Raw genomic sequence first — 16,057 nt, 5'->3', positions numbered from 1 at the left:
TATGTTTTCTGTGTTCGTGTCGTTTTTTTTTATGTTGTCTGTGTTCGTTTGTGTGGTTGTTTATTTGAGAAAACAAAAACAAAAATGTGAAAAATGAGAAAAGAAAAAGAAAAATGGCCTATGATGATGAAGTTGGAAAAAGAAAAAGAGTTTATAATCTAGTATTGGCGACATTGGATCTTGGGTTCTCATTTTTCTGCACTATAGCCTTGACTGTCGATACTCCTGATAAGTAGAGAAAATTGTGTGGATTTTGTGAGAAGATTAGCTGATTTGATTCTTAACTTTGGCGATACATACTCGAAACTGAGGTAGATTTTTACAAACATAGAAATGATTTAGGCAACTTTGTTTTTGAGTCTGCAAGCCTTTGATTTGTTAGTCTTTCATTTGTAGCCTTGCGAAAAAAAAAATCCAAAACTGAAAGAAGGCCGAAAAGAAAAAGAAAAGCCAAAAATCCAATTGGATGAAAAAGAAAAGATAGAAAAAGATGGAGAAAGTAAGGTGAGGGGAGGCATTGAAAATAGATTGAAATTCGAGTCCAAAGAAAATGCAAAAAAAAGTGTAGAATGTACGGAGTAGAGGAGTCAGACAAATGTCTGACAATGCCTTGCAATTGATAAACCTAGCCTACTCAATACCGCAGAAAATTATAAATATCCAATTCCCTTTACTTGAATCCTATATGCTTACACTGAATATCTATATCGGATTCTTCTCTGCTATAAAAAGTTCTTGCCTAAAAGAACTACCTGATAAGTCCTGTTGATCTTTGTGAGTAACGGTTGAACTTGGTGGAGAGTGTGTTGAAACTAGAGAACGGGGTTAATGATTCTTTGAGGTTTACTGATTTCATGATTTGATCGAAAGTTAGGTGGGTAGAAGGGATTGGCTAATCACACACACACGAGAACTCTTGAGAAAATTAGCTACACATGGATTAATTGCTGAACATCTGAGGCCAGTTGGGTTAATAAGTTTTACTGCTTTCTTGTGTGTTTTTAATTCCATGTGCGTCTTAGTATTTTATTTTTTCTGTTTTGCTCGGGACTAGCAAAAGTTCAAGTTTGGGGGGCTTTGATAAGTGCAATTTTTGCACTTATATTTTATATGAATTAGCTTGGCTTTTGTTGTGTTACGAGCGATATTATGCGTGCTTTCTTGTTGTTTGTGTAGTTGCAGGAATCTAGGTAACAATCAATTTCTGTTGAGAAAATGAAGTAAAAATGATGGAATAAGGAGTTCAAGCATGAAAAGTTGAGACTGAGTCAGGCGCTCCCGCGCCCTGACAACAGCGCACCCGCGCTACGCAGTCTCCTAATTTTTGGAAAGTCTTGTTCGAGTTTTAAAACGGAATTTTATGACCTATTTTGGAGATACAAGGGTTTAGAGAGATTGGGAGCATAGAGACGACAATTGAGGGTTTTGGGATTGCTCAAGAGTTCGAGAATTCGGTACGAAGACGGAAGACGGCGGCATCCGGCGACGCAAAAGCTTAATTCTACTTCGTGCTAGTTTTCCTTTAAACTCTATTTTTCTAGTTTGATGGATTATTTGAAGAACATGTGTTATTTGATTTTGAATTGCGTTATGAACTAATTTCTTAGTCTAGAGGTAGACGGATCTTGACTGGAAACCATGATTGACATATTTTGATTTATATATTTAAATTTCTTCGCACAGTTTATTTGTATTTTCCTGATTTTAATGCTTTCAATTTACTGGTCATAGATTGATTGATATTTTATTTAGAATATATCACTCGAGAGAGGAGATTTTGAATACGACATAGGAAAATACATCTTTGGTGTTTATACTGTTTGAGAGGCATATAACTCCATAGAAGTCATTAGAAGAATTCTTGTGCTATTTACCGGATTTAATAATTGAACTTTGATAGAGATATTGAGTTTGTTATTGAATACGAATTTCTTCTTGAAACTCGATAGAGGTAGTAGAAAATAATAGGGATTCTTGACTAATAAACTAGAAGAATTGATAATTGAACAATCATTAGAAATAAATTGGGGTACAGTCAAGTGAAGTCGAACCTCTAGCATTCATCGCTTATTGAATTTCCATCTTGTGAACTCGTCGGTATTTAATTTTATTTCTTGAAAATTTTAGTTTTAAAAAATCAAACCATTTTCGTAGCTCAACATAGGATTAGGATTTTATTAGTTGCAAATATTTGATATAATATCATTTATTCATTCTCCGTGGGATTGACTTGGACTTAATTCCTGTATTATAACTTGACATTGTGCGCTTGCGAGCGAAAAACACGCAACAGATACCCCGGAAAATCAGGGGTATCGGGGCTGCTGAGAGTCAGAGGTGTCAGGGCTGCTAGTCAGGACAGCGAATAAAGATCTAGCCTGACTATTTTAAGGGAGGAGTGGTGATACCCGGGGAAATCAGGGGTATCAGGGCTGCTGAGAGTCAGAGGTGTCAGGGCTGCTAGTCAGGATAGCAAATAAAGATCTAGCCTGACTATTTTATGGAGGAATGCTGATACCTCGGTAAGCTAGGGGTAGCAGGGCTATGCGAAGGTAAGGGAGTCAGGGTTTCTCACCATAATAAAGGCAGGTCAGGAGCCTTAGGATCCTGGGAAGACCAGTTTTGTATGACTTAGACAAAGCACATTTTTCAAGGGCATGACCCCCACGATTTCCATAATCCCGAGCCTTCCGGTTTCATCGTGTATGACAGGTAAATGTGAGCAACTCTTGCACCCACGACCCAGATCGGGGCCACTACCTTGGAAATACGGAGTGACTCTCTCACTCCAAGGCCTATAAATATCTTGCCACAGGTATTCATAGAGGTATGTTCATCTAAAATTACAAAGCACTATATTCATTTCTCTAAAAAGCTCACTCTATTTCTAAGTCTGACTTAAGCATCGGAGTGACCCCGCCGGAAAACCTTCCGGCATCCCACTAACGTGCTTTCATTCCTTTCCCTTGTGTGCAGATCATCTCGATCAGGGAGGGACAGATCACACTTTACCTCTACTAGCCTGGCCATCACGTCAGGCCCACTTCACTACCCTGACAGCCCGGGCCCCGGTTTAGCAAACCATCATCAACCGTTTAGTGATTTGGCATTGACATTAGTACCGGTATATAACCGGTATATAAATAACTAAATAAAATATCCAAGAGTAGTAGAGTAAAACATCTCAAAAGCGGAAGACGAAAAAGAAGAAGAAGAATCAATACAAGGTGAAAATTGAAAATCTTATATTTCTATTAAAAAGGATGAGTTGAATTGTGTAATGTCCATTTTGCCCTTATATCTATATTGTAATTGTGTTAAGTTTGTATTGTCCTTTTATCTTCTTCATTTATTGTGTTAAATAAATAAATTAAATATGTGTTCTAATTATGTCCATTTTACCCTTATATTAAATTTGTGTTGTCTTCTTATAATTGTGTCCTTATATTAATGTCCATTTTCTATGTATACATGTGTAATTGGGTTAAATTTGTGTTGTCCTATTATCATTTTCATTTATTCTGTTAAATATATAATTTAAATCGTGTTTTATTTATCCTTTTCTGTGTTAACTGATTAATTGTATCCATTTGAGATTTGTATATCTTTAAATTATTGTGTCAAATTTGTGTTTGAGATCTTAATTTTAGATAATGCATTCAAAATTAAGCATGATAAAAATAATTAACGGGTAGTGAAACATGAAATTCATATGTGTATCTATGGAAGAAATTGCTTAATATGATAGATATATAAAATATAATGGCTACGATTGAGTTAAAGATCATAAATAAATTGGGTTAAAATAGACCAAACTGATAGTATTTTTTTTTTCAAAAAAATGATATAATTTGTAAATTAGCAATATCTTATTTATATTTAGTAATTAATAAATATAAATATTGCAGGAAATACTAAATATATATAAATCTAATTAAAAAGTATAAAATATAAAAATAACAATTAAATAAGAGGTGTTATCGATGGGATTTTATAAAAGAAAATTTGGCACCGTGTCATGTAATGAGGTGTTTTCTCTTTAAATTATTGTGTCAAATTTGTGTTTGAGATCTTAATTTTAAATAGTGCATTCAAAATTAAACATTATAAAAATAATTCAGGCATAGTGATATATGAGATTGATGTGTGTGTCTATGGAATGTCCTCTTATCTTTTTCATTTATTGTGTTAAATAAATAACGTAAAAATGTGTTTTATTTATCTTTTTGTGTGTTAACTAATTAATTGTATCCACATAGTGATTTGTACGTCCTTTTGAATTATTGTGTCAAATTTGTATTTGAGATCTTAATTTTAAATAGTACATTCAAAATTAAGCTTATAAAAATATTTAATGTGTATATATACGTGTGTGTGTGTGTGTGTGTATATATATATATATATATAAGGTATAAAAATTTAGTTAAAGATTGTAAATAAATTGGTTAAAATAGCAATCTCTTATTTGTATATTTAATAATCATAAAATACAAAATAATAATTAAATAAATGGTGCAGTCGATGTGGTTTTATAAAAAAATTTGCACCACATCATGATATAATACGATCCAGTCTAATATTTATTTTTTAATCGCGATTTTCTTAAATAATTGAAAATTTAGGTACAATGCGATCCAATTTGGGTTCAAAAAAATATATTGAGCAGCAATACTAGATCAAGTGTTTTTTTTTCTTAAACACATAAGTTCTTAACTAATTTAGATAGTGCATTCAAAATTAAGCATGATAAAATAATTAACATGTAATGATACATGAGATTGATATGTGTCTATGAAAGAAATTGGTTAATGTGATAGATATAAATACAAGGCTAACAATTGAGTTAAAGATCGTAAATAAATTAGATTAAAATAGACCAAGCCGATAACATTCATTTAAAAAATATATAATAAATTTTTGTGGTCCATTAATTTGTCCATTTTTGGATTTTTTACACTAAATTTGAATTTTCAGTGATTTTGCTCCAATTGCTGACGTGGCAGGTTGACAAGTCAGTATTTTTTTGGAATTAGCAATCTCTTATTTATATATTTAATAATCATAAGATATAAAATAATAATTAAATAAATGGTGCAGTCGACGTGGTTTTATAAAAAAATTAGCACCACATCATGATATAATGCGATCCAGTCTAAGATTTATTTTTTAATCGCGATTTTCTTAAATAATTGAAAATTAAGGTACAATGCGATCCAATTTGGGTTGTTCGAAAAATATATTAAGCAGCAATACTAGATCAAGTGTATTTTTCTTAAACACATAAGTTCTTAACTAATTTAGATAGTTCATTCAAAATTAAGCATAATAAAATAATTAACACGTAATGATACATGAAATTGATATGGGTCTATGGAAGAAATTGGTTAATGTGATAGATATAAATACAAGGCTAACAATTGAGTTAAAGATCATAAATAAATTAGATTAAAATAGACCAAAAATGGACAAATTAATGGACAAAAAAAAATTTATTAAGCATAATAAAATAATTAACACGTAATGATACATGAGATTGATATGGGTCTATGAAAAAATTTGGTTAATGTGATATATATAAATACAAGGCTAAAAATTGAGTTAAAGATCGTAAATAAATTAGATTAAAATAGACCAAACTGATAGCATTCCTTTAAAAAATATATAAAAAAAATTTTGGTCCATTAATTTGTCCATTTTTGGATTTTTTACACTAACTTTAAATTTTCGATGATTTTGGTCCAATTGCTGACGTGGTATGTTGAAAAGTCCATATTTTCCGGTACGATGTTATATTTTCTCGACGTCACGTCAGCATTTTTTCCGGTGTCACATCAACATTTCGACCAAATTAGCCTAAACTAAAAGTTAGTGTACCCAAATATTGAAAGTTAATGGACCAAAACCAAAAAATAAACACGTTAATGGAAAAAAAAAAAAACTATTTTCCCAAAAACATATTAAAATGCATGGAGAAAATGGCAAAACCGCGAAAAAAAATCTAAGTCAGTCTTCCTCCAAAAGAGATACCATAGAGATTGAAAATGAGGAGAATATTGCTGATTTTAATTGAAGGATGAAAAATTTGAAACAAAACAAAGACATGGTCCCAAAAGTGAAAATTAACCAGGAGAAAAATTTATAATGCTTTTTAATATCAAGAGTTTAGAATGGACATTATGCTTTTCAATATTGAAATTTCACAATGAAGAATTAATCTTGTACTTTCCCAAATATATCTATATAAGTATCTATATTCCAAACATTTTGTATCTCATTTGCAAGTAGAATATTGAAGCTTTTGTTTTAAAAAATAAGTCTATATAAATATCTAATTTTCATTAGCCTAAAAAACTTAATCGCTTGTTTGATTCTGCTTGAGAGTTGTATTTATTTTATTATTCTTTTCATTTATAAATGAAATTATATATTTATTTTAGTCTCCTTTTTTTTTTTTTTTTTTTTTTGCTCTCATACGATCATGGCACATCAATATTTTGTATGAAAAATGATTTAACATTGCAAGAATCTCAGGAAAAATGGCAATTAGTCAAAAGAATGGACATACAATAATGCAATCCAGCACAAAAGGGGCTTATTCAAATTTGACAGTGGGACTCGTTTCCTAAATCCCTCCCCAAAAGTACATATTTTATATTTCAACATTTAGAATTTAAATAAAGCCGGATATAGAACACATGTAGTAGCAATTGGTTAGCAAGATATATTCACTCACTCTCAAAGAAAATCACGCAAATTAAAAACCAATGGCAATGTCCCTTGCAAATCTCCTTGTATTTCTCTTCCTAATTTTTCTCCTCCAACTCAGCCCACCGCCGCAAGTTTCGGCCGTGGGCATCAACTACGGCACGGTCGGAGACAACCTCCCGCCACCGAAGCGGGTGGCTCAGCTGCTTCAGTCCACCCTCATTAACAAGGTCAAGATTTATGACACCAACAACGAGATCCTCCAAGCCTTCTCAAACACTGGCATAGACCTCATCGTCGCGGTCGAAAACTCGCACGTGGCCAACTTGAGCTCCGACCCTCACGCTGCCGATGAGTGGTTCACCAGCCGTGTCGCCCCCTTCATTCCGGCCACCTCCATAGTAGCCATCAACGTAGCATCTGAAAGCATTCACTTTCTTGTTCTATGTCAAACTATAATCTCCAAAAAGGGCCTGAAAATTGGACTGTAACTTAATCTGTCAAAAGGGAAGGAAAAGTTTGTCTCATGGGGAGGAGATAAAGTTCATTTTTCTCCACAATCAGAGGCTTTCAATGTTTGAAAAAAGTGCCTTTTGTCTATCGCATGTTTCCACATTTTCTTGAAAAACAAACATGATCCGCATAATGATCATAAATTTCAAGAAGCACTGATCAAGAACATCTAGCCAAATAACTTTAAGGTTACAATGCATGCATGAGAAATTTGAATAATGCATGCCTCTCCAGAAATCTATATCTATCTGGCTATATACGTACGTACAAAAGAAATGTGTTGTCTTGCAAATTGAATCATTTAAGCCCATGCAAATGATAGCTAGGGACAGTCACCAATATATTCATGTAATTAATTTACACTTATTAAAAGAGTCAAGAGGATTCAAAAATAATTTAAAATTGATTTTCCAAAAATTATTGATTCATCAATATTATATTAGTAGTATAAGAATTCAATGTATTATATACATACATATGCATGGGTTAAAGTTATAAATAATAGTCTTAAAGAATATTAATTTTAGGTTATATATTATTTCATTATTTTATGAAAGTTTATTTATCGATTGTATTTCAAGTATTTGTGATTATGGGATTATATTCAATGATTTTTTTGTATAATTAGCATATAGCTTATGAAAATTAATTTATTTGAATTATATCTCAAATTTTTCATGTTAAACGTTATACAAGGCATTTAAGGTTTAGAAAACTTTTAATTTAAGGGTCAAAGTAATGAACAATGCATCCATACATTTTTATTATTTTATTTTACATAAAATAAATACTATTCGAATTATTTCATTAGTGATTGAACTAGCTTGTTTGATATTTATTTCATGTATTATATTATTTATTATATATTATTTATCATTTAAAATTTTATTATTCACAATGAATTTATGATAACTGATATCGCTTTACAGATCCATGGTAATTATATAAATATAATTATCCACAATATAGCATATTAGAAAATAGGTTAAAAAATATATAATAAATTATAGTAAAGTCATGAATGTTAAGTATTATTTAAATAAATAATAGTTTTATTGGTAGTATTTTATTTTTTAGCATAATTTGTCTTTTTTTTAATCATTCAGTTGTGATAATTATTTTAGTTTGATCATAGCTAGGTTGTCGTTATGTTTATTTTAGTAGTGCAATAAATTATGGTTTAAACATTAGTAAATTTTGGTCGATACTCTTGGTTACTTTCTATTATATATCGCGTACTTTAAATATATAACTTTTTTTAAAATTTTGTTTCATTTTATATTGTTCTATATGTCATACAGCTTATTATAATTTGCTACATATCCAAATTAAGATCTACCTATTTTTATTTTCAACTCCAAATTTTTTAATTTCTGTATTTCATTAGTATCTACGTGCAGTTTAGAAAAAGACCTTATTAAGAGGGTGTTTGGCTAAACTTATTAAAAAGAGCTTATAAGCTCCTAGAGCTTAAAAGATGTTTTACGAGCTTATAAGCTGTTAGAACTTATTTTAAAAATAAGTTGTTAAAGTGTTTGGATAAACTTATGTTAAATAACTTAAAGATGTTGATGTGTTTGGTATTATAAGATCTTTTTATCGTCGAAATTACCAAAAAAGATATAATTATATGAAAATAATATTTCGAGTTATACATATATGAAAATAGTTTTAAAATAAACATATATGAAAATAATACTCAATGCATGTGTATTATCGCTAATTTATATTAAGAATTAGTTGATTCATACAAAAAATTCATATTACAAAATTAAATCGATCGTTTCACAAGAATTTTATGATTTAAAAATGAGGTGAAACGAATGGTGAAACATTGGAATGGTAGTAACAACACGATGTAATGACTTCAGCATTTCAAATGTTTTGCAAATTAAATACTCAAGCTCTCAAATTTTACGTACTTCTCATCCTCAAAACAATAATTATAATTTACATACTTCTTCTTGTCCACTTTCAAATTTCAATCCACATTTTCTTTTTCCAATTTGAAAATAATCGATTTTTGCACGAAACATCCGAATTCCGATACCCTTTTTCATGATATACCAAGTTTTGCGGTTGTCAGCCAACACCTCGCGTCTTCTCCCAAAGTTTTTTCTAACAAAATTTTCTTTCTTTATTCTCCTCCTTTATCTTTTCTTTGTTTAATTTTCTTCCTCCAAACAAAAAATAAGTCACGTAGTCTTTATCAAAAGTCCGATCAATACTAATTTAATTTTTTAAATATAATTTAATACACTTCAATGAGTTTAAGTTGTTAAAATTCCACTTTAGTTTTTGTGGAGTTAAAATTATGAGCTAATTTCAAAATTATATAAAATTAATGTAAATTTTAATTTATTGATTTAGTGACTGTTTGAGATTTAAATAATGTGTTAGGAATTTCTTGAATATATAGTCATGTAAGATTAATGAGAAACTTTTATTGATTTTAAATTTTAGAATATCATTATGAATTATCGAGCTATATATTCATTTTTTTATAAGTAATAGGAATAACAAAATAAGATTTAAAATATATCATAAATATATATTCAGCTCAAAAGAAACAAATGAAACAAATGAATAATACATTAATTCAAATTCAAGCTGTGATATTGACAAATATTTTAATCGAAAGAAAATATGAATAATTAAGTGATAATTTGATGATTGAAAAAGTAACTATTTATTGTTAAATAGATTAGAACTTTTGTGAGATTGATCTCATGGATCTATATTTGTGGTTGAATATCTATAGTTAAAAGTAATTTTTTTCACGGTCGAATAGGATATACCCGTAAGAAAATTGACTAATGCAAACTCTTAATTAACTAGCCAAAGATACTACTAAGTTGATTTTCTGACCGAATAATTTGAATTATGATAACATTTCTCAAAAGATGACTGAATGATGTAATTTTTTTTATTCATAAACTTATTGGGTTAGGCTGCAAAAGTTCCAAGCCAAATAAATTTTTTGTTGAAAGTACCATAAGAAAAAGTTTGAATAATATATATTTTTTTGATGATGAAACGAGGAATTTTTAATAAAAGAAATATATACAAATTGTATGATAATTGATAAGAATTTAAATCAAAACAAACACCAAAATTCGTTTTTTGTAGTGGGAAAGTACAAGCTAATTATTTACTTAACAACTCATTAAATATCTTAATCACAATGTCGAAATCAATTTTGTCGTTTATAATACATACTAGAAAGAAACAACTGCTACGCACGTGTAGGGGTGGGCGCGGGTCGGATTTCATCGGGTCGGATACTCTATATGTCGGGTACCCGACATTTCGGGTAGTCATTTTGACTACCCGAACCCGATCTGAATAAATCGGGTACCCGATTTTTTCGGGTAAGGTCGGGTACCCGCAATTGGGTACCCGGTTTTTTTTTTTTTTTTTTTTTTTGCAAATTTGGTGAATGTAAAAATTAAAAACAATACATATATTTATGGTTGTGAGCTACTTCTACCCTCATATATTTACTTATTTTTCACAAGTTTTGAAAAAACAAAAAAATCAAGTCTATCAAACAATTAAATAATCGAAATCTATGAAAAATTAAATTAAAAAAGCATCATGTCTCAATAAATTTTTTTAACTACGTACAAAATTTATGTAATTATGATATATGATCGGTTCCAGCCAATTTATGAGTTTATCGATTGCTTTTTAAAATTTTGATTAATTGTTTCGATCACTTTCCTGATAAAATAAAGATACTCGATTATTTCTAAATGACCAACAAAATAATGATCCAAACCAAAATATTTTTGTTAATCAGGAAACAAATTTATAAATGACCAACAAAATGGTGATCCTAATAATGTTTTTTTTTTATTGTAAGAAACAAATCTCACCGCAGTCGATTACACATATCATCAGGAAAAAAAAAAGAGTATGCAACTAAACGTTTGTTCCCAGTAATGAGGTCAAAAAAGTGGAACAGTTTGAAAAACAGAGCATGCAACCAAACGTTTGTTTCCCAGCAATCTATCAGGCCAACAGTGGAACAGTATGAAAAACAGAGTATGCAACTGAAAGTTTGTTTCCCAACTATCAGAGATCAGAATAGTGGAACAGCTTGTTTTACTCAGAAACACCATCCATTCTTTTGAGCAGATATCTCACCTGAACCTCTTTGGTGAGAGGCATTATCCACTCACCAAAGAGGTTGCCTACCATGCTCGCAACTTTACCAGCTCCTTGCTCGTACTTAGCAGCTTTATCCACCACCCTTTGTTTAACTTTCTCTTCAACTTTTGGATACGTAAGCAAATCCAATACTTTATCCCGGTCCTGGACAAGTTTAAAACCAAAACATGTTTGTTATTATCTTTTTACTATAGTTTATATTCCAAATGTTATTTTTACCTTTGTTAATATGGCAGTTTTGTACATGTCGGGTGAGGCTCTAAATTTTGACTCTGCAACAAACAAACCCAAATGGATCCTCTCCGAGATAACCTGCAAGTGCATAACGGAAAGGTTATAAACAAGGCGAGGCCCTGCATGTGCCAGCTACCACAATTAGAAACTCGTATTCACAAAGCAAAAAATGAGACTAAGTTGATGGCTTTGTTTTTACCGAAACAGAAGTAAATCAACTTGTTATTAATTGCAAAGTGCATACGTACCCGCAAACCACGTACATCACAATCCGCGATCCCCACAGCATCTACATCACCGCTCTCCATAGCCAAACTAGGGAGAAGATGCCCGCAATACATCTCCCATATTTGGGAGTTGATATTAACATCGTCAGCCCCAGCTTGCAGAAACTGCAGGAGTTCAAACAATTTAGAATTAATAAAGCACAACGAAAGTTAAGAAAAAAAATTTAAAAAAAATAAAAATCAACAGTTTACCCTTGGTGACGGGTACGCCATATGCCCCGATAAGTCCAACGGAAAGAATGGACGTCTGGCCTCATTCAGAAATGCGCCAAGCTACATTTAAAGCACACACAACCTCAATTTGACTGTCAAAATGTTACAAAATACTTCAACTAACTTACCCTAGCAAGAGACCTCTCTACGTCCCTCATCAACTGCTGGGTCACAGTAAGACCCTCCGACGTGTCGTAGAATCGGGCATCATAACCTAGGCGGGATCTGTCAACCAATCCAAAGATAATCCTGTCCTCTAGTTGCATCAAAAGATATCTAACCCTTTCCAAATTAGAGTCATGAGACTCAAGAAAGTTGAAAATCATATATGAATATGAATCATAGACAAAATTAAACAGATGAAAATAATCACAAAATTCATCTGTACAACAAGAAAATCAAACAGATGAAATAATCACAAAGAAAGTTGAAAATAACTAACCAATAGAACATGTGCACACCAAGTATTACCAGTAATAGCAACAAAGAATATGAATCATAGACAAAATTAACAAGATAAAATCCATTCATTTGTTTGTTTCATATTTTCCCTCAATTTTATTTTTCTATTAATAGAGTTGGTGATGTTTAACCGTACAACTCGAACTTGAATATTCATTTTTCATTCATTCTCATTTCAAAGAGAAAGGCGAAAGAGAGGAGGCACGCTGTTTCCTAAACCTCAGCAACTCTTTCCACAGAACAGTGCATGTGGGTGGCTTCGGGGAGGGATCATCATCAAGAAACCAGCTGGCTCTGCTGGCCTCCTTGTCAACTTGCTCGGGTTTTACGAGATTCTCCGACGACTTTAGGCTGATTTTGTTGAGTTTGTAATGATTCTATTGCTGCATTTTCCAAAAGGGCAGCAGCTTGCCCTCGCAGAAGAGTTCATCCACGGCTATCATGTTGGTAAGGCCGCCGGAGAGAAACTCGAATTCTCCGGGTTTGGATTGATCATAAGTAGCTTCGTCTTGATTCGGAGAAATGGAGTTTTCCCCAACTCCAACTTGAATATTAATTTCTCATTCATTCTCATTTCAAAGAGAGTGATATATTGGTGACTTGAGTCTTTGAAGGTATGTAGCAGTTAGTAACCAACGAATTAGCTGGTAGCCAAATAAGACAAGTTGTACTGCTGGATGGATATATGGTAGAATCCTTATCAGATAAATTGATCTATGGAAGAGACTCCCTGACACTAACACGAGTGACGTATTTGGAAAATTCAACGAATGCAAAGCTCTTGTGGAGACATGACTGGAAGAAAAGTTCAGATGTTAAGAACAAATAATGGTCTTGAGTTTGTGGTAATGAGTTTAATTATTTCTGTAAACAAAATGGAATTTAGAGGCATCAAATAGTAAGAATGACTCCCTAACAAAATGGAGTGGAGAAAGAATGAATCGAACCATTGTGGAACGAATGAGAAGTATGATGTCCAGTGCTAACCTCTCAGCACATTTCAGGGCTGAAGCTACTGTCACTTCTTTTTATATCATTAATAGGAGCCCATCTACTGCGATTGACTTCAAAACACCAATGGAAAATTGGTATGCTACTCAACCATCTCTTGACAACCTGAGTGTATTCGGATGTGTGGCTTTTGCTCATATAAGGTAAGGAAAACTGCAACCGAGAGCGTTAATGTGTATGTTTCTTGGTTATCCCGATGGAACAAAAGGATATGGAGTCATGGACTTGGGTTGAATGAAAAAGGACGCTCCAAGATCAACATTAGTCAAGAACAAATACACTCGGATAGACATCAATTGGAAGATTAAAGGTTGGTTAGAGACAAAACCAGAAGGCATATTCAACCTCCAAAAGTTTGTGTATGCAGATGCAATTGCATTTGCTCTTACAGTGGCTACTGAGATATGTGGGGATGATCCGCTGACATATGAGGAGGCTGTAAACAACGTACATGCTAGGAGGTGGAGGGAAGCCATGGAAGAAGAGATAAAGTCTCCCCATAAAAATAATACATGGGATTTGGTTGACAAACCACAAGGGCAGGGCAGAAGTTAGTTGGATGCAAGTGCATGGGTATACAAGCTGAAAGAAGGAATTTTGGGAGTTGAAATACCACGAGATTAGTGGCTAAAGGCTTCACACAACGTGAAGGAATAGACTATAATGAAAATTTTTCACTTGTAGTCAAGCACACTTCTATAAGGATGTCGTTCTCACTTGTGGCAAATCAAGACATGGAATTAGAGCAGCTTGATGTTAAAACCCCATTCCTGCACGGGTGAACTACAAGAAAATATTTACACGACACAGCCCTAAGGTTTTATTAAAATGGGTAGCGTCGAATAAAGTTTGTTTGTTGAGGAAATCATTATAAAGCTTAAAACAATCTCCTCGTCAATGGTATATAAGATTCGATTCTTTCATGATGTGGAGTGGAGTGACTTCACAAGGTGTGAGTTTGATCTCCGTGTCTACAGCAGGAAACTAAATGGAGGCATCTTCATTTATTTATTATTATATGTCGACCTACATGTTGATAGCCACCAAACGTAAAGCTGACGTAGAAAAAGTGAAGGGGCTGCTCAAGGTATATGAAGGAAATTGGAGCAGCTGGAAAAATTCTAGGAATGGATATTGAACGAGACAGAGATGCTGTATGTCACTCGGTGTGATTACATTGATAAGGTGTTAAAAGAATTTTAAAATGCATTTAGCAAAGTCCGTGACAACTCCAATAGCCCAACATTTTAAACTCTAACTGAAAGACTCGCCAGAAACCGAAGAGGAGAAAGCTGATGTGAAATGTTTTCCTTATCCAAATGCAGTAGGAAGCTTAACACATGCGAAAACAACATAAATCAAATGGAAAAAAAGAAACAAAGAACTCTTACCTGCCGTCGGAAAGTGGGATGGTGAGATTCTTGGCTCCGCTTTCGTAACCAGAGTTTTCGTGGCCGGCGTAAACCCGGAAAGACGGTTTGTGGCGCCTGGTAACATCATCCGAAAACATATAAATCAAATGAAAAACCGAAAACAGGGAAAAACAAAAAAAAAACTAAACAAAACAAAACAAAACAAATAAAAGAAGAAGAAGAATCACGAGCAAGAAAATCATCAATCTCAAGAGTACTCTTACCTGCCGTCGGAAAGTGGGATGGTGAGATTCTTGACTCCGCAGTCGGCGTAAACCCGGAAAGACGGGTTGTGGGAACGTGCAAAAATATATATAAATCAAATGACAAACAGAAACAAAAAAAAAAAGAAAAGAAAAGAAAATTAGAAAAGGAAGAATCACGAGCAAGAAACTTACCTGCCGTTGGAAAGTGGGAAGGTGAGATGCTTGACACCACATTGGTAACCAGAGTTTTCGTGGCCGGCGTAAACCCGGAAAGACGGTTTGTGGCGCCTAGTAACATCAGCGGAAATAATATAAGTCAAAAGAAGAAGAATAATCACGAGCAAGAAAATCGTCAGCCTCAAGAACTCTTACCTGCCATCGGAAAGTGGGAAGGTGAGATGCTTGACACTGTAGTCGTAACCAGAGTTTTCGTGGCCGGCGAAAGACGTGTTGTGGCGCCTGGTAACATCAGCGAAAAGTCGGGGCACTGATTGAGCAATGGTGAAAAGCTCCATTGTTGCAGAGAAAAATGGCGCTTGAAGGAGAGACGAGGCAAGTGTACTCGAGAGTGCAAAGAGGCTGTTACTACTGATGGACGTGCATGCATTTCCCACTTGCACAATTAAAAATATCGATTTCATATACATTTTTTTTAATTTTATTTTTAAAATCACATCCATTGTTTCAGTTTTAACTTAAAATTTTGAAAATATATATAAAATAAAATTTTATAATATATCTATCGAATACATAATAAAATGGGCACTAATAATTATTTTCTAAATAATTACCTATTTTGTAACTTCTTTATCATCACTGACAAAATTAAATATCAATTATT

The 16,057-nt window shown here is 32.7% G+C and overlaps 1 protein-coding gene across 1 annotated transcript; it reads left to right on the top strand.

The window, feature by feature from the left end:
- Positions 1–6,764: 6,764 nt before the first annotated feature.
- LOC140860755 (glucan endo-1,3-beta-glucosidase 7-like) lies at positions 6,765–7,196 on the top strand. Its single transcript, XM_073263758.1, has one exon. The coding sequence runs from the start codon at positions 6,765–6,767 to the stop codon at positions 7,194–7,196; it is 432 nt and encodes a 143-aa protein (XP_073119859.1).
- Positions 7,197–16,057: the final 8,861 nt, after the last annotated feature.

This window comes from Henckelia pumila, chromosome 4 (genome assembly GCF_033568475.1).
Source record: "Henckelia pumila isolate YLH828 chromosome 4, ASM3356847v2, whole genome shotgun sequence".
Lineage (NCBI taxonomy): Eukaryota > Viridiplantae > Streptophyta > Magnoliopsida > Lamiales > Gesneriaceae > Henckelia > Henckelia pumila.
Note: the sequence above shows the minus strand (reverse complement) of the source record. Positions and strands in the feature narration are given on the sequence as shown.

What these genes read in the sequence shown, in the direction of transcription:
- LOC140860755 (XM_073263758.1), top strand. Translation starts at nt 6,765, where the DNA reads ATGGCAATGTCCCTTGCAAATCTCCTTGTATTTCTCTTCCTAATTTTT.